Genomic DNA, 18,469 nt, shown 5'->3' with positions numbered 1-18,469 from the left:
CTGGAGGCATGGAGTGGTTTTTAATGTCATCCTTCATAAAGGTGGTGCTAATTTTGTTGTATACAGATTACAAAAATACTGAATTGAGGACTTCATTTATAAAAGCAGCAACAAAGTAGTTCATTTACTTAGCTCCAATAACTTAGATGTCCCAAAGGCATTAACACCTAAAGCAGGGAATCCCATTGAGCAGGATTACCAATGACAGGACTAGCTGCCACATGAAGAAAACTGGCTTAACTGTGCACAGATGCTACTCAGCCAAATGGTGTTTTCCCAATAGGTAATCCCACGTTTTTGAGGCTGAAAGTATTGAAGCAGAGCAGTTGAAAAATTATTAATAATTTTTTTAAAATTCCAAATTAATTCAAAACCACGACAAAATCCAACCTCATGACACAGTCCTTTGCAGTGAATTCAAATAATAGATTATGTATTTTTAATAATATTCATGAAATTACAGCATTGGAGGAAATGAAGCTGGTTTGTTGTTAGTAGGTATTTGTGCTTTCATTTTCCTTGGCATGCAAAAGGCTTCACAACCATTCTGAAAACAAAACACCCATGTTAAATATTGTGACAAATGTTTGGGAAGTCTAATAGGTAGGGAAGTGATAGAGATGTGAGTTAGAATTCAATAAAGTGCATCATTTGCTTGGAAAAAACTCCAAGTTCCCTATGCCATAATTGATCTGTTTTTATGAAATGTATCCCAAAGACTGTTCCATTGCACAGTGCCAGGAAGGCAGCAGCTCTTCCATGGGATTGTGGTAGACACAGCATGTGGTGTGAAATCTCAAAACTAGCCATAAGCATCTCACTGTTTTTACAGGGATATTAGACCCTTGCTTATATCTTCAAAATGTGATTCTTGGAGCAGTGGGTGTGTAAATATAAATTACACCATCTTGGCCATTTACCTCTTAACACCTTTCTCAATCTTAAAGACTTTTCTTTATCTATAAGGTCTTAAAGTATACCTGATCATCTAAGATTTTATTTGTAAGTTCTTCATCAAGCCACCTATCTGAAACTCTGTGGTCAGTAACAGAGATACTCAAAGCATTTTTTTGGTTATGTAATACTGCAACAACTGCTCATAAATTGGGGAGTAGAAGGGTTTCTCAGCTCTCTGAATAGCTAAAATGACACAAAACTTTTTTTATCATCTTGAATTTGGGATATCTGTAAATTCTTGTTTGATTGTACTGGATTATAAGCGCAACACCCTTATTATGTTGCACAGCTAGTCAAAACACTCTATAGGTGTGATTCAGTAGTGATTGTCAATGGTTTATTGCTGATTCAGTGTTTTGAACCAAGATACTCTCCTGCACCATGTAGGTCTTTGAGTCTAACTTCATTTACATTTCCACTGCAAATTTCCAGTGTCAGATGAGGAAGGTAGATGGACTCCTTATCTCCAAATACCCTGCAACCCTACTGAGCTTTAAATGACTTATTCAATTGAGATTTGAGATCAGAACCAGCAATTCTGTTTCTAGGCTTGCAGTCCAAGCACTGGTCCAGATATTGCTTCTTCCACAAGGCAGACAAGAGTGGTCAGAAAAACTGCCTTTTCTACCTCATCTACCACTTAACCTACCAACATCTGCCCACAAATATTCTTCAAGAATTTGGATTACATAAATATACAAAGATGAAGTTCAGGTTCTGGAGTCCCAGGAGTTAATTTACACTTTTCAACAGCGAATGAGAATTTTGAAATGCTACACTTAAAACAGGCCATTTGAATCAGCTCTGATTGCTTCTACATGCTAGCTGTGCTTTGATTAAAGAGAAAAATACAGCAGTTATCATGTTTATTGATATAAGCCAGATTTTTTTTTTTCAATATGCAAGGCCTTGGGAATAATTTTTCCTGGAAATAGTGCAAAGGACATTGGGAATGCCTTGAAGCGCCAAGAGTTTTTGGATGGTTTTCAGAAACAATAGCTCTCCGTGGTTTGCTTTCCCCCTGCGTTGATTGAGCTCAGCTTTTTGGCCTGCAGAGCATTTTGATTTCAGAACTGTTATTGTTACCAGTATGTTAGGACAGAGGCTGGGGAGAGAGGGGTTACAAATGCAGGAAAGCAGGTTGCCAAGGGCCAGCTGGAAGGAATGAAGCTGTGCAGAGCCCAGACTGCATTTCTGGTGAGGTGGTGGAGAGCTGAGGCTTTGAAATTGGTAGTGTATTGGTGTGGTTTGTGTCTCAAAACCACTTCAACCCAACTTCTGCATAAAATGAAATCCCAGCTTATCTCCATTTGCCATTTTCTCTTCATAGGTTTCTTGTAAAGCCAAAAAAGAGCCCTTAAATTACCCTGAGTAGCAAGTGTTCTTGTCCTGCTGCTGCCTGTTACTAATTGAGGAGAACCTAAGAATAATAACCTTATACTCTTGGAACCCTTCTTGCACCATGCTAGAAGAGTAAGATGCTGGTCAAAGAGCTGAGTGTCCATCAGGGCTGGGCAATTCTCCCCTGTTGTGGTGGGAGCAGAGGGGAAGGAGAGGACACTGGCACAAGAGGTGCAGCAGGGTCTGGCTGTGTCAGCTCTGGGCACTGCCTGAATCCTGCAGAGACACAGGAACTGAGCAATAGCTCTGCACTGCTGCTGAGGGCTCAGCCATGAAATAGGTACAGGCTGTTTGGCTGGAAAGGTGACTCCTTTCCTCAGAAAGCACTGAAATGGGGGCTGTAGAACAACAGTAAATCCTGCTATGTTCCTCAGGGAAAAGCCATCATTTTTTCCATGGAATAGACAGTTTAACTGTAAAAGTTAATTTTTGCTGTCCTTTTTCCTTTTTCTATCTCTCTCTCTTTTTTTTAATGAAAAGTTTTTTAATCTATAGTTGTATTCTTCCGGGCTTCACTTTTGTGCATCTTTCTTTAATTTTCCCCTGGTAGTTGCGGAGTGGAAATAATCTCGTGCAACTCCACCAGGAAAACATTTGGTGGTGGTGAATAAAGATATTGCCTCAAGGGAATGAAGCTGAAAGAAATTTAAATTTATATATCAATTCCTGACTGAGATTAACTTCTGACTGTGAATTATTGCTGTCCCAATCTACATCTACTGAGTGACCTCTGCATTCCCCAACACTCAGCTGAAACCCCAAACCCCTCAAACAAAAAACTCTTATGACGTGTTAGGTGTTAAAGAAAGCATCACTAGGACACATTGAGGGAAATTGCTTCCACTAAGATGGAGAATGGAATAATGTGCCTACTTCTGTTTGTATTTAGAAGACTGATGTTTTTTCTGGTGTAGAATGGAACAATTTCCTTGCATCACTGATGGATAGAGGATCACAGCAGAATTCAAAGACGAGAAAACAGTTGAAATTAATTTTCTGGACACATTTACACCAAGCCTTAATGCAGCAAATGAGATTATTAAATGTCAGATTAGAAATGTGAATAGAAAGACTCTGCAGCTCTTGCTGGCAGGATAATTGTTAGGTTAACAGTCTTAAGGAGCCATGCTTCCCTCAAGAAACACATATTATAGTGAATTTGTAAATTTTTAGTTCAATAAAAAAATTGGGCACTGAGGAAGAAAATATTGAATGCAATGTACATTCCTGAGCAGCAGGCTCTCTGCTTTTCTATCTGCCTGGGGGAAGGGGGACATTACCAAGCCCCTGGGCTGTTGCTGTGAATCCAAGAGGCAGTGATAAGAAGGCAAATCAGCCTCTGTCAGCAGCTTTCCTCTGGGACAGGGCAGCCAGAAATGAATTATAACAGCATGAGGTAAATGGTGAAAATCTCTTCTTAGAGTTCAGAAAAACAGCAGTCTGGGATGAACTGTACTCCCATAGCTGAAGTACACAAGTATGGGCATGTTGGGGAGGGTTTATTAAATCTAAAGAGTCAAAAGATCATGCTTGTAGGCTTGAAACTGTTGAAAAGTTTATTGGGCTTGAGTGATCATACCCACCCCTTCCCATACTGAGGGAAGCGAGGTGGCTGTGGTTGCACTCAGATATGGGAATTATGATGAGACCACTGAACTGCCCATGAAAGTAATCACTTGAGTATCATGAGGTATGTATTTACATACCAAATTATTTCCAGTTCAGCAGTAAATTCCTGACAGCTGGAAGAAACAGTGTCCAAGAGGACAAGTCAGTCACCAGATGGCTGGTTCTGCACCAGTGCAACAGCTGTCATCACAAACAGCACTGTCCTTGGCCACAAAGTCGGAGAAGAAGCCTTGATAAGAGGCCAGCCAGGAAGTAACCAGGGGTGCAGATGTTGCTGCTATAGTAGGAAGGGGAAGAAAATGAGAATTCAGAGCTTGGCATCTGGGCTGTTACACTGCCAAGAATGCTGGTAAATGACCGTAAGGACTGGCTCCACTGCTGAAGCAGGGTAAGAAGGAGCATAAACAACCACAAAATCCAAATTCCTTGGAAGAATAGGAGAGGCTTAAGTCTGAGATTCCTGTTTATGTTTAGAGTAGCTAAAATAACTACCTGGGAAACAACTTTTGAAATTGCCAGAGAGCAGATTTGTCTGGGTAGTTCTTTAGCATTCAGTAAGGCTTGAGCTCAGTGGGCCTGTGGTTTTTGCCCCATGTTCTGTCATTCCTCTAAATACTCCCATGGGAGGGTTTGTCACTTCAGGGAGTGGTGAAAATGCAGAAGGAGGAGCACAGTGGAATAATTTAGCAAAGCTTGCTTGAGGAGCAGTTTTGCAGCTCAGGTGCAACAGCCACCTGATTCCCTACTCAGTGGATGAGCTGGGGAATGAATGGCAGCAGCCCTCCTGTCAGACCCTTGTGTTATTTCTTGGAATATATGCTCCACCATCTCCTTTAAATACAGAGATTTAGAGCTGCATTTATAGAGCACTCTAAAATATATACACAGCTGTAAAAGTACTGAGAAGACTTTTCCTGCCCCAGAGAGATTAAAAGCTCATTCTCACAGCTAGGCTATGTGGACTAAAAGCATAGGGCTGAATTGAGACATTCCTTGCGGGGAACTGGCCTGAGATAGTTTCCTGGAGTGAAACAAGCCTCCAGGAACAATGAGCAGGTGGCAGGAAAGTGTGGCTGCTCTCCTCTCCTCTCCAGGGACTCACTAAGGAAAGGTATGCATAGGAAATCAAGATCTGAGCATAGCTGCACAGGCCACTCACAGAGCCAACATATGTGCTTGAATGGCTACCCCAGAGCTATCCAGATTGGAGATTATCATCTTCAGTGCTCTAATATTATTGCCTGAGTCAGTTGCATGGGAGTACTTCAGCACCAAATCATCCTTTGTGAGACATGGACAAACCTTACAGTGCTGGGAAGTCCATGGATTTGGGAGAGTGACTGGGAAAGATGAAATAAGCTATGGAGATGAGGATGGGAGAAAAGGGCAAGCCTGGCAATTGAGAAGAAACTCCTAATTCATTGCAATGAATATTGAGCAATCCTGAAATGAGGTTTTCAAATTTTTGTCCTAAATTGGGCACATGCATCCTACTCTCCAGCAGTGATGGTGATGCAGCAAGGATTGGTGGCCCATGTGGTTGGATTTTAGCTGTTTCATAGACTCTGAAGGTTTGATCTGTTTGGTGACAAACTGGGAGAATGTAGAGATATTCACTAGGCCATACAAGAAGCTGGGAAAGCATCCTCAGAGGTGATTTTTGTGTCTTCTCTCTACATGCACACCTTTCTGTAAGTGTCTGCCTCTGCTTAGGACCAGGTGTGAAACAGGGGGGTTGATTTGACCTGGTGAGAGTTTTCATGATGAGTATACTATGGTGAATGCAAAATTTCTATCATATGGCCTCACCAAGGAACCGTGGTCCTTGACTGTTTTAGATATGGGCTGAGATGTTTACAGTTATTCTAGTTCTGGAAGCTCTTGTAACCTGACAAAAGGTTACTTCATGTTGAAGGACCAACAGTGATTTTCATCTGCTGATAAAATGACCACTATTTTTCAAAACAATGTTCCAAGATATCTTTTTTCCTGTTAGATTACAATTATATGTTTACCAAATGGCAGGGGAAGGAGTAAGAATAGGAGATGATAAATTCTAGCACATTGCAAAAGAGAAATATTGACAAGATTGCCTGAAAGTAGAAATCATTTATTTCACTAGAAGTAAATACTGTCTGATCTTGAAAGGAGGTCAGACTTCTCCAGTTCATCTGGTTTTTGTTAAACTGAAGAAAAAAATTCCATTTATTGATTATTTGTACTATCATCAATTACATAACATGTTGTGGTGACTTTGCTGTTGTCAAGTGTCTGTCTACTATTTGCTTTAACTGCAAGTTAAAGCAAATAAAGTTTCTTTATTTCAGATGGAGTTAAAATTACACAGGAGAATCATGGTGTGTAGGGGGAGGCAAGATATTTTCTTAGGTGAATTATTTAAGTTGGAAAACCTGTCCAGTGGAAGATTCAGATGAGAATAAAAATACTCTGATCCCATATAATGAATGCAGAAGGAGCACATAATTAACTAAGGACATCCACTGAGAGGAAAGTAAGAGCTTAAAGACTTCTAGAAGTGCATAGGAAATCAAACATTAATGAGGCCTCTGCTATGGTAGGTAGCAACAAAATAAAATCTAAAGAATAAACATAAAATGTTAAGGTAGTCTAGCAGTGCTATTTAAAAAAATAATAAAACTGTATTATGTGCACAAGACCTTTTTCCTCTTTAATTCTCAAACTAGAAATACTGGACTTTTAATTAAATATTTCACTGTGCTTTTACAAAACACAGATCTTAGTATAAGAGACCAGTGACTGGCTATAACATGTTTTCCAGTATGGGGCAGAATAGCTCCCCACTGATAAATGCTGATAAATGTCTCAGGAGTCTGGTGTGGATGCTAGTACAAAATCCAGGCATGGGTATGGACAGGAAGCTGTGTCAGGAAGCACCACAGAGCTCCTGCAGCTTGCTAGCTCTTTGCTGCTGCTGTCTCTGTGCAGGAATTGATGCTGTTCCTTCACTCTGCCTCTTGCTGTTCTGGCTAACCAGGAGCAGCACAGGGCTGGAATAATGAAAAGGACTGGAAAGGATGACAATGGTAACACTGAGAAATGGAAGCAGATGGAGGGAGGTGAGGCAGTGACAACAGGATGTAGAAGTTTTCAGCTCAAGGTTTAAAGTTTGCATTTTGGGGAAGAGTACTAGTGACTGGTTGCAAGTAATTTATATTGGGAAGCCTAGCTGAAAATTACTCTTGTACACTCCTGTGGAATGATTTCTTGACCCTTTGGACATCAACATAAATGATGGAAAGAATTTTGAAAAATGGTAAATATTTATAAACTTGTGCTAGAAAAGGCCTTGTGCTATCAATGGTCCTGTAATTTCTCTCACCCTCAAGACTGTACTTCCATTTGTGTGGTGACTCAGCCTGGATTCTGGATTTTTTAGACAAGCTGTGTAAACTGAGGTAAGGAACAAGAGACCTTGGAAACTGAAATTCTTAAGTTAGTGTCATTAACCAAGGAATTTTGTAGTCAGGAGTCATCTTAGTATTGTTCTCCTTTATCACTACTCTTTGTAAGTAGAGATAGCCCCTTGAGCAAATCCAACAAGTCAGAAAAGCACCACACATGGGAAATAACTCTGCTGACACCAGTAAAACAAACAATAAATTGGTGCAATTATGAAGAGAATCAGAAGACCTAGAAGGCCAATTGCTATTGCTGAATTTTTTTATTTTATCTAAGATTAGAAAGCCTCACAGTCTCTTTCTATAAGAAAGGCAGGTAAAGATTTTGGGTTTGATGTATTTTGTACTGAAAGAAAGAACATTTAAATTTTGCAACTCTGATGACACCTGTCCAAATTTCCAGGACTGAGACAGCTCATCTGGGAAACATTCTTTGTGGTGTGTTGTACTCCATGTCAAATTCTGTTTAAGTCTTACCCACGCTTTACAAAGTTAACAGCACTCCTAGTTCCAAGCCTGTCCCCATCAGGTCTGCATTTCTCCTACCTGCTTGTGAGGATAAACATTAATGTGGCACTTGATACATTCTTGTCCCATGTTAGCCCAGGAGTTTCCACTCATCCATTTTCTCTTGCATTTGGGGCACTTGTATTCACCAAAGCAGCGTTTCTTGCCCTGGTATGGTGTCAGCCCTTCTCCTTTTGGACGAGCCTACAAAACAAAGAGAAGCAACAATGAATGACTGAAAATGTGTGTGTGTGTGTGTTGTAGGAAAATAAAGATTATTTTTATTAGGAAACTTTGGGCAGAAGATATTGCAGGCAAGCTTGAAGGACATATCCCATTAATGAAGAGTTCATATGCTGAAGCTAGAGTTTAACAGTTCTGAGAGTGGTTTCTGTAAGAAGTATTCAAAAGTTCAAGGAAAACAATACTCATTAGTGACACTATTTAAAAATGTGCCTTTCTACTTTTTGAATAAATAGTTTTAATCTTAGTTTCATTATGATAAATTCGCCTCTATTGAATATATATCGCTAGCAATATATATATAGCATCAGGAGTAGCTCATAGTAATAAAGGATTACTTTTAAAGTAGAAATTCCAGTTTAGAAATCTAGTCTATTTTCCATTAAAAACCTGTAGTTAAGAAGATTTTAATAATTCTGCTTTTCACAGCCTGTGTATTATCATATGGGAGTGCACAAACTGGGATTGAGTATGAAGGAATGACATTCTGACTAGTGGAAATAATAACTTTTATTAACTTTATCTGGTTCCTTGCTCTTGGTAAATGGTTTCACTATTTCTCCCTTTTGAAGGAAACAGGAAAGGATTCTCAGATGCTGTATGATGATGTCTGAATTTAATGTCCCTTAAAGAAAACCTTTCTATCTGGGGAAGCCAGTAGAGCTGACAATGACTGTATGCACATACCAGGTTTATTTTTGCACATACATTCACTCACTAAAACTGCGTGTAGTACTCAACAAAATATGAGTGAGGTATGTGAAGATGAGAGTGTTACATCCAGCTGTGCTAGGAGAGCTGTAAAGATGAAGCCATTTTCCCTGAGCCCCTAGCAGCTGTTGAAACACTGTCCCTGCATTCACTGTGCTTAGTTTGTTGCTGCCTAGAGAGAGATACTTTGCCTGTATAGTGGCAGTATACTATGGTCACCTATCAAAGGGCTCTTTGTCACTTCCTTACATGTCAGGCTTAAGCAGCTTTTCTTTTTTAAGGCTTCCAGATAAAGTTTACAAAAGTGAAATGAGCCATCATGCTGGGAAGGGATTTGTTTTTGTTTTGGGAGCTTGTGTGATTTCTCAGAGTGTAGGTCCAAATTGCTTTCTATGTGAAAACATGGGCTGCAAAAGCAGGTGCTTGGCAGAAGACCTGATCTTGGCAGGAGCTCTGAGGCTCAGGGGATGATGGAGATGGTGAGCAGTGTCACCTCCTGGGTCACTGGTGGGAGCAGAAGGGAAAGGAACATTGAGTGCCCTCTCCCCCACATGCTGTGGGTGGAAGAGCAGGGGACACCAAACACTCTAGTCTTTTTTTTCTTTCTGTAGTGTCAGTAAGCAACATTCTCTGGCTCTTTTATGCTTATTCCTCAGCATAGCAATATTCTTTAGAGAATTGGATCAGTAGAAACCTCCATTACAAATAGGCAAACATCTATAATAATTTGCTTCTGACAAACCACTGTAAATATTCTGGCTGATAGCAAAGATGAAGCTGACCAGAACACACATATTTACAGTAGTATAGCACAGAAGGAAAGAGAGTGCATTGGTATAGTGAGAAACATTCAGACTTCCACAACTGAGTGAGTGCTGGCAGGCACCCAGAGTGTAGCTCTCTGACCATAGCGTCCCTTGATAAGGATGAGGAGATTGCAACTGAATGTAGGAAAATGTCAATTTATGGAGACATCCTTATTCTGAATACTTAATTTGGTTCTGTCTCTGAGGAGTTTGTAGCACAGCTCAGTGTAAGAAGAAGCCATATGCTGTCTTAATTTACAAATTCTCGTGGAATTGAATAGAAACCCTGTGTCCAGAGAGCTTCTGTGTTTGAGACCTTCCCTCTCCTCCTGAGAAACCACAGACTGTTTTATTTGCAGTTTCAATTGATGGGAGGGGATGTCATTGAACAGAAGACAAATTATTTTTGATTCTCCGATTAAGTCACTTTCTACTTAAACTCCTCCTGCAGCCAGATTTGCAAATGGAGCTCAGTGCCCCTACCAAGCAGCAGTCCTTTCAGAAAATATGCAGGTCACAGGGTTCATTATTTCCAAAAGTAACAGTGCTGACTTTGGAGACAGAGTGTGTCTTGGAAGTCTAGTAAATGTTTACAAAGAGTATTTGAACATCAGACTCCCACAGCAATATGTTATGTCAGCCATAAAGAGCATTTAACCATCAGACTCCCACAGCAATATGTTGTGCCAGCCAATTCCCAGATGGGAAACTTTAGGGACGGTCACTTGGGCGGGCCAGTGACTGTGGGTTTGTCCAGGTCACACAGGTGACTTCAGGGACACCAATGCCCTGAAAGGCTCTGTCCTCACAAATGCACAGGGAGTCTGAAGACACTGGTCTGTGGAGTCCTGTGTGTACAGCCAGAAATGGAGGCTTTCCAAATTAGAAGTCACTTTCAAAATCTGGCTTCTCCAACTTTCTCAATAAATCGGAAGCAGAACCAGGAAAAGAACATAGGAGCCCTGACTGTTGGTAATTTCCTGTTATAATTGCTAGACTAAACTTCTGATTTATTTTTATTTTAACTTTTTGATTGTCACAGCTCCCTCCTCAGTCAGTGACTCTAATTAGTTGCTGGCAAAGTTGCAACATTCTCTGCAGGTGTTTCGCTATTCTACTTTATGGATGTTTATTTTTTTGCCCTAACATATATTATTTTCCTTCCCATATCTTCAGTTTCCCAAACTGTATCCCACAGGGAATTTGGATTTGCAAACAAGCAAGCTCATTTTCTCTAGTGGGAAACATCATTAGGAATCACTGACAGCAGTGAAGGCAACCCTCCAGCTCCCTCCACCCTGCAGAAGCAAACAAAGCAGGTATTTGTCAGTATTTGGTAGAAGGTGAAACCCAAGTGAGATACACTAATGGCCTGAGATATCTGAGGCTGGGTGTTTTGGTTGGTTAGTTGTTGGGGGTTTTTGTTGTTGTTGGGTTTTTTGTTTTTGTTTTTGTTTTTTTTTTTAAATTTTAATTTAAAGTGTCTGGCTGCAGCAGAAGCACAGCTGAATTGCATAAACATTTCCAAGAAACAGCTTGCTCCTTGGCACAGCAGCACAGCCCTGCCCACAGGGTGCTCCAGCACCCGGTCACTGCAACTGAGCTATCTCAGTGCTCACTCAGCTGGAGGGCAGAACTATTTTCACCAGAGGTTTTTCCTTAACTAAGTGCCAAAAGAGAGCAAGAAGACACATTTGGCATTCAGTATTAACCTAAAAACCCTTATTTTAGAGAATGTGGGATTTACCTTGTTTAAACCATTAGCCTCCTATTTTCTCCCCACTCCAGCTCCATTTGAACGGTGGTTAATAATAGGCTTTGGTTGGTGTGTAGGTCCTGCAGTTCCTGTACTGAGCATTCCCTTCTTACTCTTTCTGCAGGTAGGGATTTATTTATGTCCAGAGTTAATCCAGCAAAGTTATGCTCCTATTCATAATGGCACAATATTTTATTGTTACCATATTGACATATACTACCCCATTGCTTGTAGGCCTAGATAACTCTTTGGCCTGGTTTCTACCCTTGGCTGCAAGAATTTGGGATGTCTTCATTCAAAGATGTTTCAAAGACCCAAAGATAGGCCTTTGGGGAGGATAAAAACCAAACAGATTTTTCTACAAGGACCAGAAACTAGCTATTACAAGTATGTCTCAATGTCAAGATCTAGGTATTAGGGAATGGATCTTTTGTGATGTTTTGACTTTGGTCAAGCCACATCTGCCATGGCCTTTGCAGGTGTACCCAGTCAGTGTGTGTGTTTGCTTTAGCTGGATACAACCAATGTACAAAGCCAGTGAATTTTGTGTGGCACAGTAACAAAAATTACCTCAATATTCCATCCCTCACTGACATCCAGCTGTCTCTATTTTTCATCTTCCTTCTTTCTTGAGCCAAAACCACAAATTGGCCATCATAAGATTTTAGAAGTGTTTAAGTTGAGCTTTTGTGCTGGTAACTGGCCAGTCCAGCTCTCTGTCAACCTATCAGAGAGTGAATCTTATGGAGGGATCTGCCAAATCATTTGGCAGTGACGTACATCATAAAGGACTCTGCTTTCCCTAAACAATTCCCTCAAAGTATCAGTTTGCAGATTCAGCAAAAACAAAGCATGCCCCCTCCTCCAACATGCCCTGCTTAAAACTAGATTCATTATAAACAACATGGGGCTGAGCTTCCTCAAAGCAAAATGCAGACACAAGTTAATGCTTTTCTTCCCCTCATCACCCCCAAGTTTGTTTTACACAGCTGAAATGGCTCTGTACAGCACAGGAAAAGATGAAATCAGCCTAACATTGGTAGGTAGATCCCCTTCATAGAATTCTGAGGGTTTGCTTGTAAGCATGCTCCATCAAATGAACAGGAAAGGGTAACAGCAAACAACAGTTTGATGCACTGACTGGCTCCAGAGTGGTTTGTGGGAGTGGGATGTCAGAGCTGTATTTTGAAATGTGACCCTTCTGACACTGTCAACTGGGAGATGGCATTAAAAATGCCCTAACACTCTTATTATGTACTACTGTGCATGCATAGCTTTAATAAAGATATGATAACCATGCCCAAAATGTTCAATTAGAACATGAAAATAAAGTGTAAGGGCAGATTTGGTGTGCTGTGTGTTATGGCATTCTAGTCCTGATGCTGCAGCAAGTTGCAGAGTGTTTGGAAATTCACAGAAGTGCTCTCACCTTTCTCAGCTCTGTGTACACTGTGTAGAGAATAAGGACACACTTGCACACTTATGCTGAAATGGCACATAAAAGGGAATTTTTGGATTGGTCAACTTTGTTTTCTATGTCCTTCCTCACCTCTGTACTCATGTAAATCTTGAGTATGAACAGAATACACAGACAGATAGGTGATGTATTTAGGAATGACACTGCTAATGCCTGACCCCAAAGACTTCTGAAGTATTGATTTAAACCAACAGTCAGTACATTTTAATTAGTACATGCAATATAGAAAGACCATCTAGGGGATACAGAACCAAACAAATGCTTTTTTCAGCTTTGACTCTAGTTTAATTTGTGTATTAGTGATACAATGAGAAGTCTTGATACAGGTCTGTTAAGGGAAAAAATGGATAATGATCACAAAGCAGACTTTTTACTAAAGCATTAAAATAGAAAATTCTATTTGTTTTGCTGAACAGTAGAAATTATGGAATTTCTAGTTGTATTGGATATTTCAGATTAAATATTTATGATAGATAAAATTATATCTGAGCAAGACATGGCTGAAAAATAAAGAAAACTTAAACTTGTTTGTGTAGCTTAAAAGAGGAGGCCAGCATGTGTTTTATTTGACTGGGATTTTCTTAGGAGACTTGTCTGTGGCATGGCTTAGGGCTGCTTCAGCCTCTGACTGGGGAGTCTACTGTATGGTTTTCCCACCTCTGCATCCATAGAAACCAGTTAAAGCTCATCAGTTGTTGCTGGTTTGAAATCTTTTATCACACGTGTGCCACTGCTGCTCTTACAGCATCATCAAGGTAGAAGGAGGCTTTGTACTGAGGTCCCAAATATGAAGCTATTACAGTCAAGTAAAGTGTACTTTCATCAATTTCCCATGGGCAGAGTGTTAAACATAACATGCAAGTTTGTGCAGTGTGCAGTACAAACCAGCATTGTTTCTTTTCTTTTTCTTGAAGAAATACCCTGTGTCTGCTGTTACAAACATTTTCACTCACCAAGCCTTAATCTTTGGGAAAGTTTAAAAGCATATTGATTATGCTGTGTCAATTTTTACAGGTAAATTTTTATATGGCAGAAGCCAAATTTTATGTTTGTTATTTGAGTATGTACCTCTTGGCTGCTTTGAAAGAGCAGTCTTATAAACTGTGTTGTGTACGTTAACTGTAATTTTGATGTAGTTTCCACAAAGGTAAACCAAGAGAAAGGTTAAGGAGTTTGTAACTAACAATGTGCATATGGTTTCTGATGATGATTAAATCAATAGGCACAGTTGACACAGACATGTTGATCAAAGTCTAGAAATCCAAGAAGCTGGCTTGGCAAACATTCCAACAGTCAATATCTGGTTTTGCAGATTTTTCAGAGTCCTAGCCATGCTGTTAGGAGCAAAGGCTTTTCTTCTGCTACAAAATGCCTATTTGAGCTGATTATTACAATCACCTTTGGGTCAAAGATGCGATATCATTACTATGCTAAGTTAGTTTGCAGCAGAATAGTTGCTAATTGGCAATTCTGCAATTATCTGATGTGTCAATTACCCAACACTGAATGATTTGAAAAGTGGATAGCATGGGTTTTCTTTGCCAGTCCTACTCATCATTCCACAGCTAGTACAGAGATAGGAAACATGTAAGTGCTCAGTGCTATCCAGCCTGAATAACCAAATCTGCTCATGAATAGCATGCTGCTTTCACAGGCCTCTGTCCAGATGAAAAAGCACTTGGGCACATTGGTGCAAGCAAGCAGCAGAAGACAAAAGTATTTGGTAGAATGGTAACATGGTGATGAACTGGTGTTAAGACTTCCAGCACCTGCATTGAGTATAGAGCCCTACAGAGATTTTTTTTTTCTCAGTTCATGGTCAGGTTGTACCTCAGCTCTTCATTTGCAATGGGGAAAGGTCCTTTTGCTGTTTCCTGCCACTTCTGCACTTCTTGTGGCATTGTATAAATCACTTTGGGCTACCTATGGTATGTAGCTTGTACAGCATAGTGGAACCTTGACCTTCACTCACTAAGATAAGTGCTATTATGAAAAAACCAAGCAAATAACACTCTTTTTTTTTTTTTTTTTTAGTCAATCCTTTTCATAGAAGAATATTTGAGTGCATACTGTATTGCACAGAAACCTGTTTCCCCTATAGTGGAACCTTAATAGAAGGGTAAACTCCTCTTGCATTCACAATTCTAACTAATCTGAGATATACTTCTGCATTTCCTGAATGTTCACATGAATTTTCCAGGTATGTTTATATATTTAGTATCTCATGTGTTATACACAGGGCAACAAGCAGTGATCAGACATTTAATATGTTTGGTAGATTTTCAGAGCTACAGAACTCTACTAACCCTACCCATATTTTCTGTTAAGGAAAACTGCAAATAATTATCTTGGTTGACTGTATTTCAAGGACTTATTTTACCTGCTCATGCTGCTCTTTGCTTGTTGAATGACCATGAAAAAGCTCCCACATGGGCTGTCTATGCTTGCACCAATTACAGCTTAAATATGCTCGTTCCTGTAGGAACTTGAAAACAATGAAATTACTTGAGCATATAAATAGCTGCCTAATGAATCTTCTTTTGAAAGTATTGCATAACTCTGTCTAACCCAGAACCTAAAGTTTCAAGAACAGGTCCTTATGCATGTGAAGGTAACCATTAAAATTTGAATTAAATGTTAACTAAATATGAACTAAATGTTTATGCAACAAAGCAAGCAAACTGAAAAAATATCACTTGGGAAATTGCAAAGTGAAAACTCTTATCAATGTATTGTTTAATGCAGTACAAAGTAAAAAAGGGAGTGGGGCTAGAAAGTGGGGATGGAGTGTGCCTAAGCAAACCTGTAGCAGTGTAATCTAAGAATTGTATGACATACAGAAAATTGAGATTTGAATATCAAATTAGGCATGTGGAAGAGTTAAAATTCCACTTGCCTGCTGGGGTGCAGTGAGGCACTTCTTTTCAGCATTACAAGATCAATTCTTCCAAACAGCTTGAGATAAAAGGAAGTGGTTGAAATCTTTCCTTTCCCTTCTCTGATACAAAATTGGACATGCTGAATTAATTATGAAGAAACTAGGAATGTATTCATTTTAATAGTTTCCTGATGTTTGGACTCTTGTCCCTCTTCATCCGTTGCTTGAGAACATACAATGGCAATAGTCTCCTCCTCTCCCTCCCCCACACTATATTTAATATGTTCATATTTATTTAGTAGTTGGACTTGGGGTTTTGGAGAAGGGAGGGTCAAACCCTTGCTATAATCAAGCATTGCCTCTTCCAAGCTGAGGTCAACATTCATATTTTTGGACTTGTTTAATTGGTTCACCTCAGATGCCTTCATGTGGATTTCACAATTCTCCTAGGGCTAATGTGGCACAGCTGGGGCACTGATCTAATGAGAAACTGACAGGTCTAAGGATTATGATCTGCTCTTTACAAAGCAGTGGAGTATTTCTGATAGACCCCTTGCCACCCCATAGGTCATGAGACTGTTCAGAACAGATGGGAAGGCAGACAGATGTCATGGAAGGCAATTCTATTCCAAATCTAAGTGAGTAGCAGGTGCTTTTGGAGCCAAATTCAACAACTGGGATGCTGCTTTCTGCTTCATTGCTGTTCTGAGATGTGTTTGGATTGCTGTTGGCCACCACAATATTTATGCAAAGTTTCCACCTGAAGAAAAGATGTGGATTAAATTATGATGATGAGAAAACTACAGATCTCCAGTTGATTCTGTGATGGTATTTCTTTCCTTATTAAGTGTCTAGGTAAAGAAGCTGCATGGTAAGTCTAGGGTCCAAACATGGACCAGACTAGACTGGGTACACCACTATTTGGTCAAAACATATTTACAGATCAGAGAATTTTCCAATTTATGGGGTAATCATAAAGCTTGTGGGGTTTTTTTGGTGTGTTATAGCTGAGAATCTGAAGCTTTTGTCTCTTCCAACTACATGCAAAATAATAGTGTTGTTCTTACTATTTGAACTGTTTGAAAGCTACACTGGAAATTTAATTGCAGACATGGCAATTTGCAAAACATTTAGTACTTGCTCTTCATGCACTACTGTAGTAATCTTATACTGGGTGCAGCTTGATATAACTTTGGTATCAATTTACAGTGAGGAGTAGAGAAAATGCCTGTATTAAAGAGGTCTGTAAATGCTGAGAAGAGAGAAGTGTCTCTGCTGCTTGAGTGGCACTGGAAAATCCTGCTGTATGACAAACCAACCTTTATCCTTTCATAAATCTAGACCTGCTGTGGCTTTCCTCCAAGCCAAATATCTGCAGTGCTACACTTGCTGAAAGTACCTGGGGAGGGACTTTAATACATCAGTGATCTTAAGCAGAAATGTCAACTTGGGAATTTGCAACTTTTGTTCTTTAGGACAGTGTGTTGATGCCCTAGGATGTCAGGGGAGAGGAGAGGACTGCTTTCTGTTAAGGTTCTTCTTCATTTGAGGTATACTTGTTTTAGAACTTGGATGACATTAACAAGGATATTACAGTGAATAAGAATTTTATTCCACGTAGTATTTTTGATGTCAATGTATCTAAAATTAACATTCATTTCTTGCTTAGTTTTTAAATGAAACTGTGTCATCTCAAAATATTGTTTTTCCCATACTCACAGTTTGTAGCCCACAAGTTTAAACTCATACAACAGGTACTTTAATATCCTTAATTAATTAAAAAAAAAAAAGAGAACTATATTCAGTTTGTATGCAGTTTCCTGCACAGTTCTCAGCTCTGACAGTGACCAAAGGATGAGTGTTTTGTACTTTACAGGCTGGGCAAAGGGTGTGAAGGGGAAAGCACTGCACTGGATGGTTGGGGAGGGGAAGGAGATGGCAAAGCAGAGAATATTTTAATCCAATGCAATACAAAATGCAACTTCAGCAATTTACCACTCAGGAAATGGCTTGTTGTGCTCCGATTTTTTTATGCTGCTTGTTGCATCCTCTGGACCAGCACACTGGTTTTTTTGTTCCGTTCATATGTGTATGAATTATTATAATGCTGGATTTCTTTTAGACTGAATTAGAAATGGTTTTGCTCATGTAAAATTTTTATCTCTTCAAAACAACTCTTGGAAAGTAAAGGAAATATTGTTAGGATGATAAGGGCAAGTTTCAGGGGAAAGGATGTTTCCAGGAGAACTCAGCCTTCTTCCTTCCTTCTGTTCTGAAAGGGACAGGATCTCTTTCAATTGCCTGATAAACCCTTAAGGATTCAAGACCTGGTTCATGGCATATCCCACACACTGCATGAGAACAGGTATAACTACAGTAAGAAAATTCCAGCAGGAGAGTGCAGGATCATGAGTAATGTGATCTTGTGGTTAAGGCACCCTCTGCAAGCCCAGGGTTTCATTCCTGGCTTGACTACAAGTTCTTTCTGTCTTTCTTTTCTGTTTCTGTCTCTCCATGTTTGAATTTTCATTTGGAGTATGGGCAGTGGTATTGTACCTCACATTCTGGGAATTTAATCAATGTTTGTTAGTACAAAAGTGAGCAGTATGCATGAATCTTGTTATACAATTCCCAGACAGGAGTTTTGAACAAGGACTGCTATAG

General features: G+C 39.7%; 1 protein-coding gene across 1 annotated transcript in view; it reads right to left on the bottom strand.

The window, feature by feature from the left end:
- Positions 1-18,469, bottom strand: part of ZCCHC24 (zinc finger CCHC-type containing 24) — a 106,007-nt gene that overhangs the window by 6,314 nt on the left and 81,224 nt on the right. The window contains exon 3 of the mRNA XM_079313123.1: positions 7,974-8,138. Within this exon, the coding sequence (XP_079169249.1) occupies positions 7,974-8,138 (165 nt within the window). The remainder of the gene's footprint in view (positions 1-7,973; positions 8,139-18,469) is intronic.

This window comes from Erithacus rubecula, assembly GCF_903797595.1.
Source record: "Erithacus rubecula genome assembly, chromosome: 9".
In the NCBI taxonomy this organism is placed as follows: domain Eukaryota; kingdom Metazoa; phylum Chordata; class Aves; order Passeriformes; family Muscicapidae; genus Erithacus; species Erithacus rubecula.
Note: the sequence above shows the minus strand (reverse complement) of the source record. Positions and strands in the feature narration are given on the sequence as shown.